This window comes from Callithrix jacchus, chromosome 1 (assembly GCF_049354715.1).
Source record: "Callithrix jacchus isolate 240 chromosome 1, calJac240_pri, whole genome shotgun sequence".
Taxonomy (NCBI): domain Eukaryota; kingdom Metazoa; phylum Chordata; class Mammalia; order Primates; family Cebidae; genus Callithrix; species Callithrix jacchus.
Window position 1 is genome coordinate 173873305 of NC_133502.1, and position 27651 is coordinate 173900955.

General features: G+C 41.5%; 1 protein-coding gene and 1 non-coding gene across 33 annotated transcripts in view; one reads left to right on the forward strand and one right to left on the reverse strand.

Annotated features, from left to right (window-relative positions):
* Positions 1 to 27651, forward strand: part of GAPVD1 (GTPase activating protein and VPS9 domains 1) — a 105125-nt gene that overhangs the window by 25211 nt on the left and 52263 nt on the right. For 17 of the 32 annotated variants that reach the window (XM_009002943.5, XM_078326844.1, XM_078326828.1 and 14 more), the window contains 7 exons: positions 9595 to 9811; positions 12646 to 13489; positions 16681 to 16767; positions 19623 to 19757; positions 19902 to 20091; positions 22856 to 22936; positions 24232 to 24392. In XM_009002943.5, coding sequence (XP_009001191.1) covers positions 9627 to 9811; positions 12646 to 13489; positions 16681 to 16767; positions 19623 to 19757; positions 19902 to 20091; positions 22856 to 22936; positions 24232 to 24392 — 1683 coding nt within the window. In that variant the 5' untranslated portion in view covers positions 9595 to 9626. The remainder of the gene's footprint in view (positions 1 to 9594; positions 9812 to 12645; positions 13490 to 16680; positions 16768 to 19622; positions 19758 to 19901; positions 20092 to 22855; positions 22937 to 24231; positions 24393 to 27651) is intronic. The other 15 variants (XM_009002952.6, XM_035257506.3, XM_009002969.6 and 12 more) reach the window with 1 other exon arrangement.
* On the reverse strand, positions 15257 to 15364 carry LOC118148271 (U6 spliceosomal RNA). The gene has a single exon (XR_004735025.1). It is a non-coding gene; the product is annotated as a U6 spliceosomal RNA (small nuclear RNA).

The window sequence follows — 27651 nt, forward strand, 5'->3', positions numbered from 1 at the left end:
GTGATCCACCCGCCTCGGCCTCCCGAAGTGCTGGGATTACAGGCTTGAGCCACCGTGCCCGGCCTACAGTGCCTTTATTTCTGAATACATTTCAGAAATATTTGTTGAATTAAAGTAGAGAAATTAGTTTTTTTTTTTTTTTTTGAGACAGAGTTTTGCTCTTGTCGCCCAGGCTGGAGTGCAATGGCATGATCTCGGCTCATTGCAACCTCCGCCTCCCATGTTAAAGTGATTCTCCTGCCTCAGCCTCCTGAGTACCTGGGACTACAGGAACACACTGCCTTGCCCAGGTAATTTTTGTGTTTTTAGTAGAGACAGAGTTTCACCATGTTGTCCAGGATGGTCTTGATTTATTGACCTTGTGATCTGCCTGCCTTGGTCTCCCAGAGTGCTGGGATTAGAGGCCTGAGCCACTGTGCCCGGCCAATTTTTATATTTTTAGTGGAGACAGGGTTTCACAGTGTTGGCCAGGCTGGTTTTGAACTCCTGACCCCAGGCGATCACCCTCCTTGGCCTCCCAAAGTGCTGGGATTACATGTGTGAACCACTGTGCCTAGCCAAATGGCTTTTTTTTTTTTTTTTTAAACTTTTCTATGGTGCTGAGAGAAATGGCTTTTAATAGACTTTTCAATTCTGAAATTCCGTCTTAATGTTCAGATGTTTTGCAGATACAGGAAATAAAGAATTTAAGCTCAGTCAAAAGATAAGGGTTGGAGACACTATGCTTTGTGTTGTATTTGGGTGTAAACTCAAATGAAGTAGATGACACCAGAAGCCAAATAAAAGTTCTATAAAAACCGATAAGTAACAGGAACTTTAAGGAGTAATTTTTTTTTTTTTTTTTTTGAGACTGAGTCTTAACTCTGTCACCAGGCTGGAGTTCAGTGGTGCAATCTCAGCTCACTGCAAACTCTGCCTCCTGGGTTCAAGTGATTCTTTTACCTCAGCCTCCTGAGTAGCTGGGACTACAGGCATGCTCCACCATGCCTAACTAATTTTTGTGTTTTTAGTAGAGACGGGGTTTCGTCATGTTTGCCAGATGGTCTCAATCTCTTGACATTGTAATCTGCCCGCCTTGGGCCTCCCAAAATGCTGGGATTACAGGAGTGAGCTACTGCACCCGGCCTAAAGAGTAAATTTTTAACAGAACTAAAAATTAAAGTAGGTGTTACTGACAAAATATTTAGATTAGTTGATTGAGAGCAAGTGCTTCTTTTGAGTCAGAACTGAGTTTGTTTGAATTTTGACTTAGATACTTACTAGATACGTCAGTTCTTTTCTCAACTGTCAAATGAGGATAATGAGAGTATACCTGTCACAGGGCTATAAGAGTTCAATTAGAAAAAAAATAGCAGAGTACTTGACGTAAGTCCTAAATAAATTTTAGTTTGATATTAATACTATTATTGTTAGTTTGATGTTCATATTGTTATTGTTACTTTTCAGGAAGCAAACTAATTTATTTCCTAATGTCTGTACTTTTCTGTTATCTTCAGTATTGTAAAAATTTTCTGGCCATGTGCGGTGGCTCATGTCTGTAATCCCAACACTTTGGGAGGCTGAAGCAGGTGGATCACCTGAGGTCACGAGTTCGAGACCAGCCTGGCCAACATGGTGCAACCCCGTTTCAAAAAAAAAATTTTTTTTTTCCTACTTTTAGTTAATTCATGTCTAAATTTTATTTAAGCTATTCCTGGTGACCCTTAACTTCTCTGATATTATAGAGGTATCTTAGAAAAGCAGACAAATCGGTATAATTTTAAAATTATCAAACCCTTTTCCTCAATTGTGTTGTTTTTTTTTTTTAAGACAGGGTCTGGCTCTGTCACCCACCCAGGCTGGAGAGCAGTGATGTAATCTCAGCTAATTGCAGCCTCTGCCTCTTGGGTTCAAGTGATCCTCCCACCTCATCCTTCCAAGTAGCTGGGTTCAGGTGTGCGGTACCACACCCAGCTAATTTTTGTATTTTTAGTAGAGATGGGGTTTCTCCATGTTGGCCAAGCTGATCTTGAACTCCTGAGCTCATGTCATCTGCCTGCCTCAGCTGCTCAGATTGCTGGGGATTACAGGTGTGAGCCACCACACCTAGCCTCATGTTAATTTTTTAAAGTGAAGTTATATTTGAAGATTTTAATTTCTTTCTTTCTTTTTTTTTTTTTTGAGACGGTGTTTCGCTCTTATTACCTAGTCTGGAGTGCAATGGCGTGATCTCGGCTCACCACAACCTCCGCCTCCTGGGTTCAGGCAATTCTCCTGCCTCAGCTTCCTGAGTAGCTGGGATTACAGGCATGCGCCACCATGCCCAGCTAATTTTTTATATTTTTAGTAGAGACGGGGTTTCACCATGTTGACCAGGAAGGTCTCGATCTCTTGACCTTGTGATCCACCCACCTCGGCCTCCCAAAGTGCTGTGATTACAGGCTTGAGCCACCGCGCCTGGCTGAAGATTTTAATTTCTAAATTGCATGAATTGGCTCCTATTTTGCTATGTCATTGAAAACATTTTATGTTCTTTTTTGAGACGGAGTTTCGCTCTTATTGCCCAAGCTGGAGTGCAATGGCACAACCTCAGCTCACTGTGACCTCCGCCTCCCGGGTTCAAGCGGTTCTCCTGCCTCAGCCTCCTGAGTAGCTGGGATTACAGGCATGAGCCACCAACCTGGCTAATTTTTTATATTTTTAGTAGAAACCGTGTTAGGCAGGCTGGTCTCAAACTCCTGACCTTAGATGATCTGGCTGTCTGAGCCTCCCAAAGTGCTGGGATTATAGGCCTGAGCCACTGTGCCAAGCCTTTTATTTTTATTTTTTATTTTTTAAATTTTTTAAAGATGGGGTTTCACCATATTGGTCAGGCTGGTCTCGAACTCCTAACCTCAGGTGATGATCCACTTGCCTCAGCCTCCCAAAGTACTGGGATTACAGGCGTGAGTCACCACGCCCAGCTGTGCCCAGCCTTTTATGTTCCCTTTCTATCTTGAACAATATTTCAGTTGTAATTAGGTTGTGCACTTGTTGAGATTAGGGGATTTGGCTAGGCTCCAGCAAAACTCAGTCATATATTTGTTCAATTATATTGAATTAAGCAGCAAAAAAGGCACAATTAAGAATTTCTAAAGTATTTCCCCCAATTTTTTAATTATGAAAAATTTCTAACAGACAAAAACCATTGGAAGATAGCACAGTGATCACCACATACCTACCATCTCAGTTCAGCGGTTTCTATTTTACTATATTAAAAAAACTTGGCTGGGCGCGGTGACGCAAGCCTATAATCCCAGCACTTTGGGAGGCCGAGGCGGGTGGATCACGAGGTTAAGAGATCGAGACCATCCTGGTCAACATGATGAAACCCCGTCTCTACTAAAAATACAAAAAATTAGCTGGGCATGGTGGCGTATGCCTGTAATCCCAGCTACTCAGGAGACTGAGGCAGGAGAATTGCCTGAACCCAGGAGGCAGAGGTTGCAGTGAGCCGAGATTGTGCCATTGCACTCCAGCCTGGGTAACAAGAGCGAAACTCTGTCTCAAAAAAAAAAAAAAAAAAACTTTATGTTTTTGCTGAACCATGTACAAGCTGCAGACATCCTCTCCCTCCTTCCTTCCTTCCTTCCTTCCTTCCTTCCTTCCTTCCTTCCTTCCTTCCTTCCTTCCCTTCTTCCTTCCCTCCTTCCCTCCATCCTTCCTTCACTCTTTCGAGGGTCTTGCTTTGTCACCCAGGCTAGAGTGTACTGGCACGATCTTGGCTCACAACAACCTCCACCTCTCAGGTTCAAGCGATTTTCTTGCCTCACCCTTTCAAGTAGCTGAGATTACAGGTGCATGTCACCATTGCTGGCTCATTTTTGTATTTTTAATAGAGATGGGGTCTCACCATGTTGGCCAGGCTGGTCTTGAATTCCTAACTTCAAGTGATCCACCCGCCTCGGACTACCAAAGTGCTGGAGTTACAGGCCTGAGCCACTGTGCCCAGCCCTAACACTTTATTTCTAACTATATACATGAGCATGCATCTCTTTTTTTTTTTTTTTTTTTGAGATGGAGTTTCGCTGTTGTTACCCAGACTGGAGTGCAATGGCACGATCTCGGCTCACCGCAACCTCCGCCTTCTGGATTCAAGGAATTCTCCTGCCCCAGCCTCCCGAGTAGCTGGGACTACAGGCGCACACCATGCCCAGCTAATTTTTGTATTTTTAGTAGAGATGGGGTTTTACCATGTTGACCAGGATGGTCTCGATCTCTTGACCTCGTGATTCACCCGCCTCGGCCTCCCAAAGTGCTGGGATTATAGGCGTGAGCCACCGCGCCCGCCCTGAGCATGCATCTCTTAAAAGCAGTATGTTTTTCTGTGTAATCACAATACCAATATCACACCTAATAATAATTAACAATACTTTTCTAATATCTTCTGATATCCAGTCCATATTAAAATTTTTCCAGTTGTCCCTAAAGTGGCTTTTCTCTTTCTCCCTAAATAAGAGCCAATGAAGACTCATGCATTGAATTTCATTATGTTGTTTTAGTTGTTTTTAATTTATAACAGTTTCTCTTGCCTTTTTCTCCTATTGTAGCAATATAACTACAAGACCAGGAAATCTTGTAGGCAAATACATATTAGAATTCACCTGAATATTTAAAAAAATTCATCATTGATTTTGTCAAAGAATGTATAAATTTTAACAATTATTTGTTGATTTTCTACATTTCCTTTATCTTTGTAGCAGCGAGGGTTGTTATGAAAATATATACAAACGTCTATGCAAAACTCTAAAGTAGGTACTCTCAATAACTTTTTTTTATGTGTGTGTTTTTGAGTCAGGCTCTCGCTCTATTGCCCGGGCTGGAGTTCAGTGGCATGATCTTGGCTCACTGCAAACTCCATCTCCCAGGTTCATCCGATCCTCCCACTTCAGCCTCTCAAGTAGCTGGGACTACAGGTGTGCACCACCACGCCCGGCTAATTTTTGTATTTTTAGTAGAGACAGGGTTTCACCATGTTGGCCAGGCTGGCCAAACTCCTGACCTCAGATAATCCATCCACTTCAGCCTCCCAAAGCTCTGGGATTATAGGTGTGAACCACAGTGCCCAGCCTAACTTTTTTGAGATGCAACAAATTTCCTTAATGTGATATGGCAATACAAGTGAATTTAAATTTGTTGGAGTTAGGAAAAAAAAAAGGTCTACCCAGGCCTGGTGGCTCACACCTGTAGTCCCAGGCATGTGCCGCCACACCTGGCTCAGGAGACTGATGTTGGAGGGTCACTTGAGCCCAGGATTTCAAGGCTGCAGTGAGCCCTGATTGTGGCAGTATAGTCCAGCCTGGGCAACAGAGTGAGACTCTGTCTCAAAAAAAAAAAAAAAAAAAAAAAAGTCCCAAGAATCACTGCTACAATTACAGAGAAATTTATTTGAACATTAATATTGGTGTGGTAAACCTGCCTTTTTTTTTTTTTTTTGAGACAGAGTCTCCCCTTGTTGCCCAGGCAGGAGTGCAATGGCACCATCTAAGCTCACTGCAATTTCTGCCTCCCAGGTTCAAATGATTCTTCTGCTTCAGCCTCCTGAGTAACTGGGATTACAGGTGCCTGCCACCACATCAGCTACTTTTTTTTTTTTTTTTTTTTAAAAGATTGGGTTTTGGCTGGGTGCAGTGGCTCACGCCTATAATCCCAGCACTTTGGGAGGCTGAGGCGGGTGGATCACGAGGTCAAGAGATCAAGACCATCCTGGTCAACGTGGTGAAACCCCATCTCTACTAAAAATACAAAAATTAGCTGGGCATGGTGGCACGTGCCTGTAGTCCCAGCTACTCGGGTGGCTGAGGCAGGAGAATTGCTTGAACCCAGGAGGTGGAGGTTGCGGTAAGCCGAGATTGCACCATTGCACTCCAGCCTGGGTAATGAGCAAAACTCCGTCTCAAAAAAAAAAAAGATTGGGTTTCACCATGAAGGCCAGGCTGGTCTTGAACTCCTGACCTCAGGTGATCCACCCACCTTGGCCTCCCAAAGTGCTAGGATTACAGGTGTGAGCCAATGCGCCCGGCCTATTTTTTGTATTTTTAATAGAGATGGGGTTTTATCATGTTGACCAGGCTGGTCTCAAACTCCTGACCTTGTGATCCGCCCGCCTTGGCCTCCAGAGTCCTGGAATGACAGGCATGAGCCACTGTGCCCGGCCAGTAAGCCTGCTTATATTTAAATTTCAATAGAAGAAATGGGTACTTTTTTTTTTTTTTTTTTTTTTTTTGAGACAGAGTCTAAGTCTGTCACCCAGGCTCGAGCGCACTGGCGGGATCTTGGCTCACTGCAGCTTCCGCCTCCTGGGTTCAAGCAGTCCTCTGCCTCAGCTTCCGGAGTAGCTGGGATTACAGGTACCCACCACCACACCTGGCTAATTTTCTTTGTATTTTTAGTAGAGATGGGGTTTTACCATGTTGGCCAGGCTGGTTTTAAACTCCTGGCCTGAGGTGGTTGCCTCACCCTCCCAATGTGCTGGGATTATAGGTGTGAGCCACCATGCTGGGTTGAATATAGGTTTTTAACAACCCATTTCAGTACTGCTTCCATTAACTACGATACTTCTCATAATTAAACATGATTCTGTTCTTAGCCTGTGGACTTAGAGCCCCCTAGAGGATGTTTGAGTTCCCACATGAAAGTCAATAAAGTCATACATGCATTTTCTGTAGACTGAATTAATAAGAATAAATATATTTATGCCACCATTTAAAAAAATGTACACACATGCTTTTGCGACTAATTCAAGAGGAAATCATCTTGGCGAACTGGACATACTAATATCTTTTCAGAGGAAAGCAATATGGAAAGCAATCTCCAACAGTGTAGGAGATTGAGAATAGCAGCTTTGCATGGTTTGCTAGGGAATCAATAAGGTACAAGAAAGTGGTTTTTTTTTAAAGCAATTAAATTCAGGTTTCACAGTAATACCTGAAAATTTCCTAGTCATCAATTCATTCAAATAAGAAAAGAAAGTTTAAAATTGCAGAAATAAAAAAAAAAATTTTTTTTTTTTTGAGATGGAATCTAACTCTTGGTTTCCAGTTTGGAGTGCGATGGTGTGACCTCGGCTCACTACAGCCTCTACCTCCAGGTTCAAGTGATTCTCCTGCTTCAGTCTCCCAAATAACTGGGATTACAGGCACCTGCCACCACGACTAGCTAATTTTTTGTATTTTTAGTGGAGATGAAGTTTCACCATGTTGGCCAAGCTGGTCTCTTAACTCCTGACTTCAGGTGATCCACCCACCTCAGCCTCCCAAAGTTTGGGATTACAGACATGAGCTACCATGCCCAGCTTCAAAATTTTAAATGGTTAAATGTTTCATTTCTTCTTCTTCTTCTTTTTTTTTTTTTTTGAGACAGAGTCTCACTCTGTTGTCCAGGCTGGAGGGCAGTGGCGCATTTTCGGCTCACTGCAACCTCTTGCCTCCTGGGTTCAAGTTTCTCCTGTTTCAGCCTTGGACTAGCTGGGACTACAGGTGCCTGCCACCATGCTCAGAGAATAATTTTTTTTTTTTTTTTTTTTTTTAGATCTAGTCTTGCTTTGTAGGCCAGGCTGGAGTGCAGTGGAGCGATCTTGGCTCACTGCAACCTTCACCTCCCAGGTCCTGGTTCAAGCAATTCTCCTACCTCAGCCTCCCAAGTATCTGGGATTACAGGCACGAGCCACCATGCCCAGCTAATTTTTGTATTTTTTAGTAGAGACAGGATTTCACCATGTTGGCCAGTCTGGTCTTAAACTCCTTACCTTGTGATCCGCCTGCCATGGCCTCCCAAAGTGCTGGGATTACAGGCCTGAGCCACTGTGCCCAGCTGAATTTTTGTATTTTTAGTAGAGACAGGGTCTCGCCATGTTGACCAGGCTGGTCTCGAACTTCTTACCTCAAATGAGCCACCCGCCTTGACCTTCCAAAATGCTGGGATTACAGGCATGAGCCACTATACCAGACCAAGAAATTTTTTGCTAACTTGATGATTGTCTGCTTCCTGGACACACAGGTATTATGTTCTGTCATCTGTGCCACAGGTATTTTTATTGTTGATTTCACATTTGTGATCTGGCACAAATTCTAGGCTCAAGGGCATAGCTTAAATAATAATGCTTTAAAATATGTGTGATATTTGTATCAGTTTGTTTAGCTACTAGATAAACAAGACTAGTGAGATTTCATTTATCCCTTTGGCAAATATTTATTCAACTCCTGCTGTGAACCAGGCCTTCTCTCAGTCCCTGAAATTACAGCTGTGAGTGAACAAAACAAACAAGGCTTGGCCCTGTTGGCATCTACCTTCTAGTGGGGAAGCCTCATAATCATGATTAACATGCAGGTATATATCTGTAATATAATGCTAGATAGGGGCATTGCTTTTTTAAAAGGCCAGAAGAGGCATTAGGAAGTTATATTTTCTATTTTAGAAGGAATTATCTGAGAAGGCCTTTCTAAATAGACATTTGAGTCAAGAAATCTGAATGGAATGAAGGCACTAGCCTTGCTGCTATCTGGAAGAATAAAGAGACCTTCTGGACAGAGAGGTCATCAAATGTAGACACTTTGAGAGAGGGACGTGCTTGGCCTGTTCAAGGGACGGCAGGAAGGCAGATGTGTCTGGAGCTGTGTGAACTAGGATAGGATTGTAGGAGAGGAAATTGGAGAAGTAGCCAGGGATAGATCATGTAGTACCTTCAGATTTCATTCTGTCATGAAATAAAGCCTTTGGATGGTTTCTAGTAGGGGAATAAAGTGATCTGACTTAAGTTTAATTCACTATGCTATGTAGAGAACAGACTCTAGAAGTACCAGAAAGGAAGCAGGGAGATCACTTAGGATGTGGTGATTATAGACCTAGTGAGACTTGATGTGATTAGCAATGGAGGTGGGAATAAGTAGTCTGATTTTAGATATATTTTGAAGATAGAATTGACAGGATGTTTTTATTGTGATTTGAAAGAGCACAGTGAAGGATAACTCTGGGGTTAACAGGCATTGGATTTGAGGATATACACAGGATTTACAACAACTATCTCTGAGCAGTAGCCTTAGCAGTAAACTTTGTTTTCTTTTTGCTTAACCTGTATTTGCCAGTTTTTCTATACCAAACCTATAATACTTTTGTAATAAAAACATGCAGATTATTTGAAAATTAGAGTTAAAAGTGGTATCAAACATAACCTAATTATTATTATTATTTTTTTTGAGACGGAGTCTCCAGTTATTCTCTTTAACAGGCTGGAGTGCAGTGGTGTGATCTCGGCTCACTGCAGCCTCTGCCTCCTGGGTTTAAGTGATTCCTGTCTCAGCCTGCTGAGTAGCTGGGACTATAGGCTCGTGCCACCATGCCCCGCTAATTTTTTTTATTTTAGTAGAGACGAGGTTTCACCATGTTGGCCAGGATGGTCTTGATTTCTTGACCTTGTGATCTGCCCGCCTTGGGCCTCCCTAAGTGTTGGAATTACAGGTGTGAGCCACCGTGCCCAGCCAAATATAACCTAATTCTTAATCTGTTCTCCTATCTGTTTTGATTTTAGAAAATAACTTAAGTGACATAAACTTTAAATATTTGTCTTTTTACTCTTAGTGATCAGCCTTTGAGCCTTTCCCACATTGAAGATGGTGAAGCTAGACATTCATACTCTGGCTCATCACCTCAAGCAGGAGCGCTTATATGTAAACTCAGAGAAACAGCTCATTCAGAGGCTCAATGCAGATGTACTTAAGACAGCTGAAAAGTTGTATCGTACAGCTTGGATTGCAAAGCAACAGAGAATCAATTTGGATCGGCTTATTATAACCAGGTAAAGAAATGATTTTCAGGTTTTAAATTCTGTGAACCACTATGATTCTGTAAATAAATAAATAACTATAAATAAATGAATTCGTTTCCAACAAAGTACATGGTTTAAGATAATTTAAATCAATGTTAAGGTGAGTTTTTGTATTATAAATACAGTTTATTTTGATTATTAACTAACTTAGGCACTGCTATAGAAAATTATAACTTAAGCCTTGACGTTTTATATCACACCAGTTGGTTTTGTGTCTTTGTCTATATAAAATGTTATTGTTGTAGAGAATAAATTATCTGTTCTGCTTTTCTCCTGTTATTTAATTTATAGATTTTCTTGTTTTGATACTATATAGCTATTTTTCAGGTTTAGAAACCACATATTTTATTGTACCTAAGAAGAACAATTTTTTTTTTTTTTTGAAACTGAGTCTCCCTCTGTTGCCCAGGCTGGAATGCAATGGTGTGATCTTGGCTCACTGCAACCTCCACCTCCTGGGTTCGGGCAATTCTCCTGTCTCAGCTTCCGGAGTAGCTGGGATTACAGGTGCATGCTGCCATGCCCAGCTAATCTTTTATATTTTTAGTAGAAACAGGGTTTCATTGTGCTCCCTATGCTGGTTTCAAACTCCTGAGCTCAGGCAATCCACCCTCCTTGGCTTCCCAAAGTGCTAGGATTACAGGCATGAGCCACCGCGCCCGGCCAGAAGAACAGTAAGAATAACTCTAAGAATATTAGTGCTGTTGAGAATATAAGCCAGACTCAAAAGAATACCTTATGTATAATTCTATTTGTATGAAGTTCAAAAAGAGGCAGGACTGATCTTTGATAACAGAAATCAGAATAATGTTTACTTGTTGGGCTTGAGAGGGTGGTATTGATTGGGAAAGGGCATGTGGAAGCATTCTGGGGTATTTAAAATGTTTGATGTCTTAATCTGAGATTACTGGGTGCATATATGTGTAAAAATTGTTTAAGGTGAATGCTTGATATTTGTGCACTTTACTGTATTTTACCTCAATAAAAATAAGTTGAAAAAAAAATAAAGAACAGTGCTGCTGTGGGCATTGTGTTTTTTTACCCCCATCTTTTAGGCTCATTTCGTTTGGATTTGTTTCCAGAAGCTAAAAGCCTGGTTAAAGGATGTGATTCTGCAGGTCATTGCATACTGGCATGTTGCTTTTGACTTCATTTTTACTTCTATTATTATTTTAAATTTCGATTTATTTATTTATGAATGAATGATGGAGTCTCGCTCTGTTGCCCAGGGTGGAGTGCAGTGGGACAACCTTGGCTCAGTGCAACCTCTGCCTCTTGGGTTCAAACAATTCTCTTGCCTTATCCTCCTGAGTAGCTGGGACTACAGGTACCTACCACCATGCCTGGCTAATGTTTTTATTTTTAGTGGAGATTGGGGTTTCACCATATTGGCCAGGCTGGTCTTAAACTCCTGAGCTTGTGATCTGCTTGCCTCAGCCTCCCAAAGTGCTGGGATTACAGGCATGAGTCACAGCGCCCGGCCATTTTCATTATTTTTTAGTACTTGAATATTTATAAACTTTCTTATGTCTGTGAATAAGCAATTTAACTGTAGCTGATTTTTTTTTTCCCCCAGACAGGATCTGGCTCTGTTGCCCAGGCTGGAATGCAATGGTGCGATCTTGGGTCACTGCTGTCTCAACCCCCTGACCTCAAGCAATTCTCCCACCTTAGCCTCCTGAGTGCTGGGACTACAGGCACACGCCACCACATCTAGCTACTTTTTTTTTTTCAGCTAAATATAGTTGTATTTTACCAATTCTTTTTTGTATTTTTTTTTATAGAGATGAGGTTTCATCATGTTTTCCAGGCTGGTTTCAAACTCCTGGGTTCTAGTAATCTTCCCACTTTGACCTCCCAAAGTGCTGGGATTACAGGTGTGAGCCACTGTGGCCGGTAGCTAATTTTAATTTAGTCCATAAGAGTGCAGCTCTTGGGCTGGGCGCGGTGGCTCACGCCTGTAATCCCAGCACTTTGGGAGGCCGAGGCGGGTGGATCACGAGGTCAAGAGATTGAGACCATCCTAGTCAACATGGTGAAACCCCATCTCTACTGAAAATACAAAAAATTAGCTGGGCGTGGTGGTGTGTGTCTGTAATCCCAGCTACTCAGGAGGCTGAGGCAGGAGAATTGCCTGAACCCAGGAGGCTGAGGTTGTGGTGAGCCGAGATCGCGCCATTGTACTCCAGCCTGGGTAATAAGAGTGAAACTACATCTCAAAAAAAAAAAAAAAAAGAGTGCAGCTCTTGACAGTAGTTGTTAGGATAGACAAACTGATAATTTTCTTTCTTTCTTTTTTCTTCAGAACAGAGTCTTGCTCTGTTGCCCAGGCTGGCATGTGGTGGTATGATCTCAGCTCACTGCAACCTCTGCCTTCTGGGTTCAAGCGATTCTCCTGCTTCAGCCTTCTAAGTAGTTGGGATTATAGGTGCCTGCCACCATGCCTGGCTAACTTCTGTGTTTTTAGAAGAGATGGGAGTTACGCCATGTTGGCCCGGCTGGTCTTGACCTCCTGGCCTCAAGTGGTCTGCCCGCCTTGTCCTCCCAAAGTGCTGGGATTACAAGGCTTGAGCCACAGTGCTCAGCCCTGATACTTTTCATTGATCCTGATTTGATACGAGGAAATTGTCCTTTGTACTTTTTAGTTTTATCTTCCTTTACTCATTGAGATGCTGTTGATCTAAAAAATTTTAGCAGTTTAGAGTGACCTTTGTTGGGACTATAATCAACTCACATATCCATGTTTGGATATAGTGTATGTGTTATTAATACTATTATTTTACTTGTTTGCTCATTTTTTTTAGTGCTGAAGCTTCCCCTGCTGAATGTTGCCAACATGCCAAGATTTTGGAAGATACACAATTTGTTGATGGGTATAAACAATTGGGATTTCAGGAGACTGCTTATGGAGAATTCTTGAGTCGATTAAGAGAAAATCCTCGTCTTATTGCCTCCTCTTTGGTTGCTGGAGAGAAACTTAATCAGGAGAATACACAAAGTGTTATTTACACAGTTTTTACCTCCCTGTATGGCAATTGCATCATGCAAGAAGATGAAAGCTACCTCCTTCAGGTTTTGCGATACTTGATTGAATTTGAACTTAAAGAAAGTGACAACCCTAGGCGACTTTTGAGGAGAGGAACTTGTGCCTTCAGCATCTTATTTAAACTTTTTTCTGAAGGACTGTTTTCTGCCAAACTTTTCCTCACAGCCACTCTACATGAGCCAATTATGCAACTGCTTGTTGAAGATGAAGATCACCTGGAAACAGATCCAAATAAGCTAATTGAGAGGTTCTCCCCATCTCAGCAGGAAAAACTCTTTGGAGAGAAGGGCTCAGATAGATTCAGGCAAAAAGTTCAAGAAATGGTGGAGTCCAATGAAGCCAAACTAGTGGCTTTGGTGAACAAATTTATTGGTTATCTCAAACAGAACACATATTGTTTTCCACATAGTTTAAGGTGGATCGTGTCTCAGATGTACAAAACCCTCTCCTGTGTAGATAGGCTAGAAGTTGGGGAGGTCAGGGCAATGTGTACTGATCTCCTGCTGGCCTGCTTCATTTGTCCTGCAGTTGTCAATCCAGAACAGTATGGAATAATTTCTGATGCTCCTATTAATGAGGTGGCACGATTTAATCTGATGCAGGTATGCTTTTGCTGTTTTCATGAATGTGGCATTTAAAATCAGTTGATTGGGCTGTGGGGGTGGGAACAAATAATATGGTGACAATTAATATATTCTTACTACTTTTTCTCAACCAGTCCTAGATATTTGCATCTTATTAAATAAAAGCAATAATACTGGGATTTAAAATTATTGAAGTCACAAAACCTTTTGTGGTTGTTTTTAAATGGAATCCTCACACATTTGAATATAGAGTTGATTAAATTTTTCTAGAACAAGTCCACCATTCTTTTTCTATAATTTCAGAACCCAAAATGAATAAAACCTGAGTGTCTTCTCTACTTTATTTGGTAGCAAAACCTGTGCTGAACTAACATGAGGCTATTCACAGTTTTTTTAGTTTAAATTTTTATTTGTTTATTTTTTTGAGATGGAGTCTCGCTCTGTCACCAAGTTGGAGTGCAGTGGGTTCAAGCGATTCTCCTGCCTCAGCCTCCTGAGTAGCTGGGACTATAGGTGTGTGCCACCACGCTCAGTTAATTTTTTGTATTTTTAGTAGAGACGGGGTTACAGTGTTGGCCAGGATGATCTCGATCTCCTAACCTTGTGATCTGCCCACCTCGGCCTCCTAAAGTGCTGGGATTACAGGCTTGAGCCACCTATTTTTTTTTTTTTTTTTTTTTTCTTTTTTTAGACGGAGTTTCACTCTTGTTGCCTAGGCTGGAGTGCAATGGTGCAATCTTGGCTCATTGCAACCTCCGCCTCCTGGGTTCAAGTGATTCTCCTGCCTTAGCTTACTGAGTAGCTGAGATTACAGTCGCCTGCTACCAGGCCTGGCTATATTTATAATTGTTATTCCATGTAGTGCTAGTGAATACTCATGTTTTGTTGCAGAAATGTTAATGCATTTGATTACAAAATGCCATCTATATATTGAACATATTGTGTATATATATATATATATATATATATATATATATATATATACTATATTACCTTTCTAAAATCTCTAAATTCTGAAATCTGAAACTCTTCTAAGAATTTCAGAAAGAGGATTTTTGGATCTATATTAGCACTTTTTTGCAATCATCTGAATGACTGAACTTAGGGTATTTCTTCATAAACTCTTTTAATCATATCCCTCAGATATACTGTGAAGAACTCGGATTTATTAACAGTAGACTATTTTTGGGTGCTTTTTAAAAAATGATTAGCTCAGGGTGGGTGTAGTGGCTGTCACCTGTAATCCCAGCACTTTGGGAGTCCAAGGTGGGCAGATCGTTTGAGGCCAGGAGTTCCCAACCAGCTTTGGCAACATAGACCCCCCTGCCCTGTGTCTGTTAAAAAAAATAAAAAATTGGCTGGGTGTGGTGGTTCACACCTGTAATCCCAGCACTTTGGGAGGCTGAGGTGGGTGGATCTCCTGAGGTTGGGAGTTTGAGACCAGCCTGACCAACATGGAGAAACACTGTCTCTACTAAAAATACAAAATTAGCCAGGCGTGGTGCCACCTGCCTATAATCCCAGCTACTCAGGAGGCTGAGGCAGGTGAATTGCTTGAACCTGGGAGGAGGAGGTTGCAGTGAGCCGAGATCACACCGTTGCACTCCAGCCTGGGCAGTAAGAGTGAAACTCCGCCTCAAAAAAAAATTTTTTTTAATCCAAAAAAATGATTAACTCTTTTTTTATGATCAGTTACATCACCTTGGGATGTTTAGCAATTTACTATACAGAAATGCCTGAAATAAAATTTTTAACTTTTTAAAACATTTTCTAAATTAAAAAATTTATAGTATGGAACTCTTCACAAATTTGTATGTCATCCTTGCACAGGGCCCATGCTAATCTTCTCTTGTAGAGTCCCAATTTTAGTATATGTGCTTCTGAAGCCAGCACAAGATTTTTAACACCTTATCATCCATGAAACTAATTATTTCTTTTTTTTGAGACAGTTTTACTCTGTTACCCAGGCTGTACTGCAGTAGTGCCATCTCAGCTCACTGTAGCCTTTTACCTCCTGGGCTCAAGTGACCCTCCTGCCTCACCCTCCTGAGTAGCTGGGACTGTAGGTTTATACCACCACACCTGGCTCATTTAAAACATGCTTTTGTAGAGACAGGGTCTTGGTGTGTTGCCTAGGCTGGTCTTGAACTCCTGGCCTTGTAATCCTCCCACCTTGACCTCTCAAAGTGCTGGGATTATGGGTATGAGGCACTGTGCCTCACGGCCCATGAAACACCAAATTCATTCTTATGGTAGGTAATATATTTGTAGTTTTATTTTTTGTTATTCCAGTAGAGATTGATTTACATTATTTTCAAAATAGTAAAAAGGGGGCTTGTCCCAGATATTAAGAAGAGGATGCTGTAATGACTTTCATCATCAGCCTTTAAAGAGAGTATAGTAACAACTTACTTTTGCTAGTAAGGTACTTTTTCTATGAATTAGTATTTACTTTACTAAACTAGCTTGTGTTCCATAGAAATCATTTGCTTCTAAATCTAGGAAAAAAATTCTACCTTGAGTGCTTTGTGAACTCTCTAGGGTAATGTTATTAGTATTAACTTGAGGTAATTTATGAGTGAGTCAGGCTCTAAACACATGAAATGGAAAATATCAGAAACAAATGTATTGTACTTTTTTTTTTTTCCGAGATGGAGTCTCGCTCTGTTACCCAGGCTGGAGTGAGTGGCACGATCTCAGCTCACTGCAACCCCTTCCTCCCATGTTCAAGTGATTCTCCTGCCTCAGCCTCCTGAGTAGCTAGGACCACAGGCCTGTGCCACCATGCCTGACTAATTTTTGTATTTTTAGTAAAGATGGGGTTTTGCCATGTTGACCAGGCCAGTCTTGAACTCCTGACCTCAGGTGATCCAACCACTTTGGTTTCCCAAAGTGTTGGCATTACAGGTGTGAGCCACCACATCCAACCTGTACTTTTTCCCCCCTATTGTTGATATCTATGTGTTAAAGAGAAATTAAAGCAAAAATTTCTACATTCTCTCTGTAACTCTCAATCTAAAAATAGTAAAAGCTGATGATCTAAGGTATGCATTTTATTGGGGATACTATTTCATATGCCTGCTCAGGTAGAATGGATAATATTATGAAGCAGATTTTTAGAAAATAATAGATATGGTTGCTTTCATTGAGAGGAATTTGTGAGTATCTGTCTATAGCTTATGTGTCCCTACCACTGCTTTGGGTTGCAGGTGGGCCGCCTTTTGCAGCAGTTAGCAATGACGGGCTCTGAAGAGGGAGATCCCCGAACAAAGAGCAGCCTTGGAAAATTTGACAAAGTAAGAATAAATACAGTTTATAGAAAATTCTGCTGAAGTATTAGTGAGCCTAACTGCTCTCTTTATTAAATCTTGTTTTTAGGTGATGTCTAAATTAAATGTTCTTTTAATTAGCTACAGTATTGGATCAGCAGCATTGAAAAGATGTCATTAAAGATGATTAACTCCCACAGATGCCACATAAAGAGAATCAGAGCTATTAAGATTGTTTTATTTCAAAAAGTTTATTTTTAAAAAATTGTCACTAGATTAAATCCATAGAAATATGAATTAGCAGTAGTTGTATAACTTTTAAAATTTTTAAATAGTTGTATAACTTTGAAATCCATCGAAATATGAATCAGCAATAGTTGTATAACTTTTAAATTTTTGAGTCAATGTCTCACTGTGTTGCCCAGGCTGGATGTGCAGTGGTGCAGTGCAGTGGTATGATTATGGCTCAAACTCCTGGGCTCAAGCATTCTTTCCACCTCAGCCTCCCAAGTAGCTGGGCTGCAGGGGCACACTGCCATGCCCGGTTTTTATTGTTGTAGAGACGAGCTCTTGCTGTGTTCCCGAGACTGGTCTTGAACTCCTGGCCTCAAGCGATCCTACTGTCTCAGCGTTCCAGCATGCTAGGATTACAGATATCAGCCACCATGCCTGGTCGATAATTGTTTAATTTTAAGTATAGTTTATAAGTTAACATCTATGACATTGTTCAATTAATTTAGTTAAATAAAATTTTAATCTTACCTTCAGTAGGTATCCATTCAACCTATGGAAATTCAAGGATATTTCTTTTTTCTTTTTTTTTTTTTTTTGAGACGGAGTTTCCTTCTGTCGCCCAGGCTGGAGTGCAGTGGCATGATTTTGGTTCACTGTGACCTCCTGAGTTCAAGCGATACTCTTGCCTCAGCCTCCCTAATAGCTGGGATTACAGGTGTGTGCCACCACGCCTGGCTAATTTGTTATTTTTAATAGAGACAGGGTTTCACCATGTTTGTCAGGCTGGTCTCCAACTCCTGACCTCCCAAAGTGCTGGGATTACAGGCGTGAGGTACCATGTCTGGCTTTTTTTTTTTTTTGAGCTGGAACCTTGCTCTGTCGCCCAGGCTGGAGTGCAGTGGCTCAGTCTCGGCTCACTGAAACCTCTGCCTCCGGGGTTCAAGCGATTTTCCTGCCTCTGCCTCCTGAGTAGCTAGGACTACAGGCGCCTGCCACCATGCCCGGCTCATTTTTGTATTTTTAGTAGAGATAGGGTTTCACCATGTTGGCCAGGATGGTCTCGATCTCCTGACCTCGTGATCCACCCGCCTCAGCCTCCTAGAGTGCTAGGATTACAGGTGTGAGCCACTGCACCCGGCCCAATTCAAGGATATTTCAGTAAAATTCCTTTTCCACCTCTCATCTGTAATCTTCATTCCCTGCCCCCACAAAAGATTCGTTTTTTTTGAGATTGAGTTTTGCTCTTTTCATGGAGGTTCACTCTTGTCACCCAGACTAGAATGCAATCATGCAATCTCGCTTACTGTAACCTCCACCTCCTAGGTTCAAGCAATTCTGCCTCAGCCTCCGAGTAGCTGAGATTAGAGGTGTGAGCCAGCATGCCTGGCCCCCAAAATATTCCTGATGTTACCAGGCTTTTGTGTATCCTACTAGAGGTCCATATGTAAACAAGCAAATTCCTACGTGTACTGTGTACTTCCATCCACCCCATCTTTCCCCTTTCAGAAATAGTAACACAGTGTGTATACTCTTCTGTGTTATGTTATGTTTGTCTACAAGATCTTACTGTTAATTTCCTTTTTTTTGAGACAGGGTCTCACTTTGTCACCCAGGCTGCAGTGCACTGATGCCATCTGAGCTCACTGCAGCCTTGACCTCCCTGGCGCAAGCAGTCCTCCCACCTCAGCTTCCCAAGTAGCTGGGACTATAGGTGCGCATCATCATGCCTGGCTAAGTTTTGTATTTTTTATAGAGGCAAGGTTTTGCCATGTCGCCCAAGTGGTTGCGAACTTCTGAGCTCAAGCAATCCACCCCTCTTTGCCCTCCCAAAGTGCTAGGTTTGCAGGCATGCACCACCACACCCAGCCCCAAGTTCTTAGTCTAGTATTAGTACAAAAAAAAGTTTCATTTTTTAGGTGGGGTGCAGTGGGTCATTCTGGTCATCCTAGTGCTGTACGCACTTTGGGAAGCTGAGGTGGGTGGATCACTTGAGCTCAGAAGTTTGAGACCAGTCTGGGCAACATGGTGAAACCCCATGTCTACAAAAAATACGACAATTAGGCTGGGTGGGGTGGCTTACACCTGTAATTCTAGCACTTTGGGAGGCCAAGGCGGGTGGATCACCTGAGGTCAGGAGTTGGAGACCAGCCTGTCCAACATGGCGAAACCCCATCTCTACTAAAAATACACAAATTAGCTGGGCATAGTGGTGACACCTATAATCACAGCTACTTGGGAGGCTGAGGCAGGAGAATCGCTTTAATGGGTGGAAAGGGGGTGTTAGGGGATGAAGGTTGTAGTGAGCTGAGATGGCACCATTTTACTCCAGCTTGGGCCAAAGAGCAAAACTTCGTATCAAAAAAAAAATTAATTTGTTTAACATCTTAAAAAAATAGGATTTTTTTTTTTTTAAAAGATGGGGTTTCACCATGATGGCCAGGCTGGCCTCGAACTCCTTGTCTCAGGCGATCCACCCACCTCAGCCTTCCAAAAAGTGCTAGGATTACAGGCGTGAACCACCGAGCCTGGCCAAAAAAATAGGATTTTTAAGATGTTAAAGTTTTTTCATGCTTGTCCACCTCAATGAGAAATTTTGTTCCAGTATTTTAAAGGGGAGATGTTTCACTGTTATTTTCCTGTTTTAACAGAGCTGTGTTGCCGCTTTCCTTGATGTTGTGATTGGGGGCCGTGCCGTGGAGACCCCTCCATTGTCTTCCGTTAATCTTCTGGAAGGATTGAGCAGAACTGTGGTTTATATAACCTACAGTCAGCTTATTACTCTGGTAATGGCTTCATTGTTTAATAGGATTCTCTGACATGTCTTTTAGCTTAGTGTGAGCAGAGACATACATGAGTACATTGTATGAGAAATACATATTGTATTTGAAAAAATGATTTCACTAGCTAATGTTCTTTGCTTTTGCCAGGTGAATTTTATGAAGAGTGTGATGTCTGGAGATCAATTAAGAGAAGATAGAATGGCTCTTGACAATTTATTGGCAAACCTACCCCCGGCCAAGCCAGGAAAAAGCAGCAGTTTAGAAATGACTCCATACAATACACCTCAGCTGTCTCCAGCAACCACTCCAGCAAATAAAAAGAATCGATTACCTATAGGTAAAGAGAGTTTATCATATCAGAGCTTTCCCTTAAATTTAATATTTCCTTAGCCTTTGTTATTGCTCAGTGTTTTGGAATATATGTTTAAATACTTGAGAAAGTCTCTTCATGTTTACTGGTAGTATTTCAATTTTTAGATATTGTATCAGATTAGTTAAGGTTTATCAGTAGGCTTTAGCTTTGTCTACATCCTTTTCATAATTAATTGATGTCATGCTATCCACAGTATAGTTTGTTTAAATTTTATTGTTTTTTTCTTGAAAAAAATTTTGGAAGTGTTGTAAGTAGTCATTTTTTTTTCCTTCAAAAAATTTTTTTAAAGATGGGGTTTCACCATGTTGGTCAGGCTGGTCTTGAACTCCCGACCTCAGGTGATCTGCCCGCCTTGGCCTCCAAAGTGCTAGGATTTCAGCATGAGCCACCATGCCCAGCCCCATTTTTTTTTTCTTTTTTGAGACACAGTTTCACTCTTGTTGCCCAGGGTGGAGTGCAATGGTACCATCTCTGTTCACTGCAACCTCCACCTCCTGAGTTCAAGTGATTCTCCTGCCTCAGCCTCCCGAGTAGCTGAGATTATAGGCATGCACCACCATACCTGGCTAATTTTGTATTTTTAGTAGAAACAGGGTTTCTCCATGTTGGTCAAGCTGGTCTTGAACTCCCGACCTCAGGAAATTCACTTGCCTTAGCCTCCCAAGGTGCTGGAGTTACAGCTGTGAGCCACTTCGCCTGGCCTATAAGTAGTCATTTTTAAAATTATGTAGCCCTCTCAGCCGGGTGCAGTGACATGTGCCTGTGGTCCCAGCTACTTGGAAGGCTGAGATGGAGAGATTGCTTGAGCCTGGAAGGTCGAGGTTACAGTGAACCATGATCATGCCACTGCACTTCAGCCTGGGTGACAGAATGAGACCCTGTTTCAAAAAAAAAAAATGTAGCCCCCTCCTTTCTACAAAGTTCTAAATAATATAACAAACAATATTATTTTAGAAGTTTCCGTTGATAAAGTGGAAAATAATAGTTCCTATTTTTCTATTATTGTTTTCGTTAATGTCTTTTTATCAACTGAGCTAAGATACCTTAATGTTATAAAATAAAGCAAAAGTTTCATTTATTTTTTTAAGTTTGTTTATTTAAGAATTCTATTTGCTTGGTTAATATTTGTTATCTGTCTATCTACAAAAAAATTAATTGAGCATATACCATGTTCCGGATACTGGGTAGGCACTTTATAAATATTGTTTCATTTAATCCACACAAAAGTCCTGTGAGAGTGGATGTGTCTTGCACACGAGGCACTGGATGCAAAGACCATTAGGACCTGCCCTTACTGTCAAGTTGGCTGTTGATAGCTTAGTTAGGGAGAGTAAGAGGAGACTAGTACCTTTCAGCATGCTAAGCGTTCTGAGGAGATAGGTACAAGGGTTATGGGGACAGCTAACTTAGCCAAATGGTGGTGGTATTAGGAGAAGGACTTGGAGCAGGTGAAGCCGACTTGCACTTTGTGTTGAAGGATAAGTGGGAGTTAAACAAAGTAAGACGGGGCAAAAGCGTTTAGGGCAGGGAACAGGAGTATTTTAGTGCCTGCCTGATTATAATGAGGAACTCAGCAACACTTAGTGAACATAGTTCTTTTGAATTTATGCATTTTGAAGAGAGGGATTTTACTTTTAAACTTCTGATTCGTTAAGAACTGCCAGTTTCTTAAAATTAAGTCTACCTTATATTTGTTTGTTTGTTTTTTGAGATGGAGTCTTGTTCTGTTGCTCAGACTGGAGTGCAGTGGCATGGCCTTGGCTTGCTGCAACATCCGCCTCCTGTGTTCAAGTGATTCTCCTGCCTCAGCCTCCCAAGTAGCTGGGAGTACAGGCAGCTGCCACCACGACGGGCTAATTTTTTATATATTTGGTAGAGATGGGGTTTCACCATGTTGGCCAGGATGGTCTCAAACTCCTGACCTCGTGATCTGCCCGCCTCGGCCTCCCAGAGCACTGGGATTACAGGTGTGATCCACTACACCCGGCCTCTACCTTATATTTAACATAACGTGCAATTGTATTATCAACAGGAGTGTGGCATTATACTCTTCAAGTCTTTGTCTTACTGCATCATCCTATTATGTCAGTTTTCAAAATTAAAATAAAAAAGGAGTTTTGCACTTTATAGTTTTTTTTTTTTTTTGAGATGGAGTCTCACTCTTGTTGCCCAGGCTGGAGTGTAGTGACTCGATCTCAGCTCACTGCAACCTCTGCCTCCCAAGTTCAAGCAATTCTCCTGCCTCAGCCTCCCCAATAGCTGGGATTACAGGTACCTGCCACCACACCTGACTAATTTTTGTATTTTTAGTAGAGATGGGGTTTCGCCATGTTGGCCAGGTTGGTCTCGAACTCCTGACCTCGGGTGATCCACCCACCTCGGCCTCCCAAAGTGCTGGGATTACAGGCGTGAGCCACCACGCCGGCCACTTAATGTTTTTTAATATTAGGGGCTGGGTGCACTCTATTCACATGATGAAGTAAATTATTTTTAGTAAATCAGAGATTTTTCCATTGTTCCCTGCTATATGTTAATTTTTTTCATTTCCTATTATCTGAAAGTGTCATTTAATATGAGTCTGAGAGAAAGTGAATTTCAAATGTATGTATGCCCAGTATTATTTTGTATAGTCATGTTACCTGGCTATTGCATTGATTTTGTATTTTTAAAAGTGTGTCCATTGTTCAGAGGGTTGATTTTCTTTCTATTTAATGCTTTCGCAACCCAGGACAACAGTTAGCAGCCATCACTGCTTGGGATTCCTCATCTACCAATATTACTGCTCATATTACACTAATAACCCCATTTGGTGGGTAATAGGCCGTTCTTTTATAATTTTACTTAAGAAATAGTTTATAAAAGTATGTTTCATGTGCATGTTGCTTTACTTTATGTAAATTACTACATAAAATTTCATGACTTGCATTTTTACAAATTAAAGAGTTTGTTGCTGGGTGCGGTAGCTCACGCCTGTAATCCTAGCACTTTGGGAGGCTGAGGTGGGTGGATTCTCTGAGCTCAAGAGTTTGAGACCAGCCTGGGCAACACGGTGAAAACCTGTCTCTTAACAACAACAAAAAAAATAAATAAGAGTTTGTTACTTAAGATTCATAATCTATTCATGAGCTTGAATTTAAATTTTCAACTCAGTAGAAGATAGGGTGAGCAAATAAAGATATGGATAGGCCTATCTTAGACTTGGAAATTGATGTGTGCTCTGAATTTTCAGACTAAAAGTGATTAATGAACATTAATCAGTATTGTAAAGAAGATGATTGTTTATATTTCTGCCTCTTTCTGTCTTGAAGAATGTCCGCTTTTATACAACATGAAGTTGACTTTTGCTGCTACAAGTTGTTTTTGCTTTATGTCTGTATTTTTTATTATTTTGCACCAAAAGATAATTTCTATTTAGTATTCTGGTTGTACTGAATTTCATTGTCCTCTGAAATAAAATAAAAACTTTTCTTTTTTCTTTTTCTCTTTTTTTTTTTGGAGTCTCACTCTGTAACCCAGGCCGGAGTGCAATGGTGCAGTTTTGGCTCACTGCAACCTCTGCCTCCTGGGTTAAGTGATTCTCCTGCCTCAGCCTCCCAGGTAGTTGGGATTACAGGTGCCTGCCACCACCGCTGGCTAATTTTTTGTATTTTTAGTAGAGATGGGGTTTCACCGTGTTGGCCAGGCTGGTCTCAAACTCCTGAAAGAGGAAGTTCAGTTTTTAGTATGGTAGATCTGTAGCAGTTACAACATTTTGTAGGAGAAATAGTTAAAGTATCTTAAAAATATAAGAAATGTTACTCCAAATCTTAAATTGATTGGGACGTGTTTACTGTTCTGCAGACATGATCATCTATGTGGCAGTTCCTGTCACATGGATTTGGATCACTGTTCTTGATTATCAGTTTTGAAAGAGAATCTTTGTAAGTAGTGTCACTTGGAGGATCTAGTTTTTTGTTTTGTTTTTTCTTATTTATATTTTCACCATTATTGTTTTGTGCATGTGCAAATGTTCTGCACTAATAGAAAATATATTTTCATATTTAGCATACCATTTTCTTCATTTGTCTATTTCTCTAAATTATTTTATTTGAAATTTTTTATTAGCAACTCGGAGCAGAAGCCGCACCAATATGCTAATGGACCTACATATGGACCATGAAGGATCATCTCAAGAAACCATCCAGGAGGTGCAACCAGAAGAGGTGTTGGTCATTTCCTTAGGGACAGGTCCTCAGCTTACTCCAGGGATGATGTCAGAAAATGAGGTATGAGGTTATTTGGTCAGTTGCTTCTATAAATCAGTAGTGATTTCTTAGTCCATACAGGCTGCTGTAACAAAATACCAGAGGTTGGGTGACTTATAAACAGCAAAATTTATTTCTCACATTTGTAGAGGCCAGGAAGTCTACAGTTAAGGAAGATTCAGTGTCTCATGAGGATTCGTTTACTGGTTCATAGATTATATATTCTTGCTATGTCCTTGGGCCTATTTTATAAGGGCACTTATCCCATTTGTGAGGGGCCTGCCTTCATGACCCAATCACCTCCCCAAAGGCCCCATCTCCAAATAGCATCACCTTGGGGGTTAGAATTTCGACATACAGATTTTGGGGGAGCACAGACATTCAGATCATAGCAGTGATTTTTTTTTTCTTTTTTCTTTTTTTTTTGAGATGGAGTTTCACTCTGTTGCTCAGGCTGGAGAGCAATGGTGTGATCTTGGCTCAGTGTACCCTCTCCCTCCTGGGTTCAAGCAATTCTTCTGCCTCAGCCTCCCGAGTAGCTGGGCTTACAGGCACGTGCCACCACACCTGGGTATTTTTGTATTTTTAGTGGAGACAGGGTTTTGTCATGTTGGCCAGACTGGTCTTGAACTCCTGACCTCAAGTAGTCCACTCACCTCGGCCTTCCAGAGTGCTGGGATTACAGGTTTGAGTCACCGTGCTTGGCCAGTGAATTTAATGCTTAATTCTTTGTTATCTTCAGTGGTCCCACCATGACATATCTTCACATGCTAAGCTCCCTGTGAACAGATGTGAGGCCCTTCACATTAATACATCTGTGGCACTGAAGTTGGTGAATAGGTCCAAGCAAAAGGAATTTTTCTAGCAGAAGCAGAAGAGAGATGAAGCCAGGAGACTGTGGTATGGCAATTGAAGAGACTTTTCCAGTGACTTGTAGCAAGTCACTTTTCCAGTTTGTGTTTGTTTTTTTTCTAGTGGCATACTAGTAGTATTCCTTCATTAAAGAGCCAAAAATTTGTTGAGATGCATCTCAAGATACATGTTGTATTTTTTGGCTGGTCAGGAAAAAATGGAAGAGATAATGGAAAACTAAGAAAAAATTTTTTTAAGAAATGGGTTTCGAGGTGTGGGAATCATTTTTAAGATATTTGTAACAAAACCACTGGGCTTAAATGCACATGAAAAGAAGAAGGCCAGATGTGGTGGCTCGCACCTATAATTCCAGCACTTTGGGAGGCTGAGGTGGGTGGATCGCCTGAGGTCAGGAGTTTGAGACCAGCCTGAGCAACATAGTAAAACCCCATCCTTACTAAAAATACAAAATTAGCCAGGTGTGGTGGTGCATGCCTGTAATTTCAGCTGCTTGAGAGGCTGAAACAGGAGAATTGCTTGAACCCGGGAGGTGGAGGTTGCAGTGAGCTGGATCGCCCCGTTGCCCCATTGCACTCCAGCCTGGGCAACGAGTGAAACTCTGTCTCAAAAAAAAAAACCAAAACCAAAACACCCCCCCCCCCCACCAAACAACAACAACAACAGCAAAAAACACAGAAAAAAGAAGTAAAAAGAAAAGAAATCTTGATTTCCTAAAGATAGGAGGAATCTCTTCTCATAGAATTGTGATCTCCTTAAAAAGTAGCATCATCCACGGCCGGGCGCAGTGGCTCACGCCTGTAATCCCAGTACTTTGGGAGGCTGAGGCGGGTGGATCACGAGATCAAGAGATCGAGACCATCCTGGTCAACATGGTGAAACCCCGTCTCTACCAAAAATACAAAAAATTAGCTGGGCACGGTGGCGCGTGCCTGTAATCCCAGCTACTCAGAAGGCTGAGGCAGGAGAATTGCCTGAACCCAGGAGGTGGAGGTTGCGGTGAGCCGAGATCGCGCCATTGCACTCCAGCCTGGGTAACAAGAGCGAAACTCTGTCTCAAAAAAAAAAAAAAGTAGCAACATCTTATATTCAACAGTGATTGCTTATTATTCAAGAAAATTTGTGAATGGTCTAGGAACAAGAGGCCAGTTTTAGTGATTGATAAAGTGATGGTGGTTGATAAAGCTGTGTTTGGGACTATGACATAATCCCCCGTAGGGAAGAGGACCAGCAAACTTCCAAACTCCATCCCTCCACACACACACACACACACACACACACACACACACACACACACACACACACAAATAAGCTGGCAAAAACTGTCAGAATCAACTTATTCAGAACTCTGGAATCTAATAAAAAACTTTTAACAAGGGAATACTTAATGAAGAAAAAAAACTGCTGAATTTTGTTAAGAGAGCTCTGTGATCCTACCCTGTTACCATCCTCAACCCCTAGTCCGGTGGCTGCTTTGAAGACAACAGCTGGTGTTCCTGTGCAGTGTGCTTGAGGTACTTGAGGGAGGAATGTGAACTTTATTTTGAAAGCATCATGGTTGTGTATTTTGATCTGTTTGATAGATCATGAAAGATTGTCTCAAGGGCTTGGCTTTGTTTTGCCTGTCTCTGATCTTTCCCAGGGCTGAGGCAGCTACACAGGTGGCATTTGTCAAAAGTATTGAAAAGCAGATATATTGGTTGCTTCTGCCTGCATTAAGGGATAACTGTCAGGGCAAGCAGCAGACAGATCCAAATGCTTATGAAGGAAGAGGCTGGGGAAGGAGATACTAGGGGACACAAAGGCTCTGAAAAGCTCCCACGTGTTCTGGGGAATGTAGAAGATTGTACACATGGCTGGGGCTGGTCATGTGCTCAGGAAAGACCTTAGAAGACCCAAGCTGTCACTGCTAACTAACCTTCAGGCTGAACGCAAGCAGGAAGTGAAGGGTAAAGTACAGCTGCTAACTGTCTGGCTAAGTGTTGAAGTGCCCCAACACAGAACCAATCTTCAAATACTTGGAAATGTTTTGTTTTATTTTATTCCAGGTGCTAAATCTGCCAAATCACTTGCTGACCACTAAGCCAACAGAACAGAAACTTAAGTGGCCTTAAGACAGAAAATTTAAAGAGGTCATTAAATAAACAGTCACCACAACAAGCAGCAACAATCAACTCTGGGGGTTAAGGGATATAATCTGATTTCCAGAATTGCTGCATTATAATATCTCTCTATTAATTAAATTATACTTTAAGTTCTGAGTTGCATGTGCAGAACATGCAGGTTTGTTACATAGGTATGCATGTGCCATGGTGGTCTGCTGCATCCATCCACCTGTCATTGACATCTGCAACTTTTGACAGATTCCATCTGTGTAGCATTAGGTATTTTTCCTAATGCTATCTCTTGT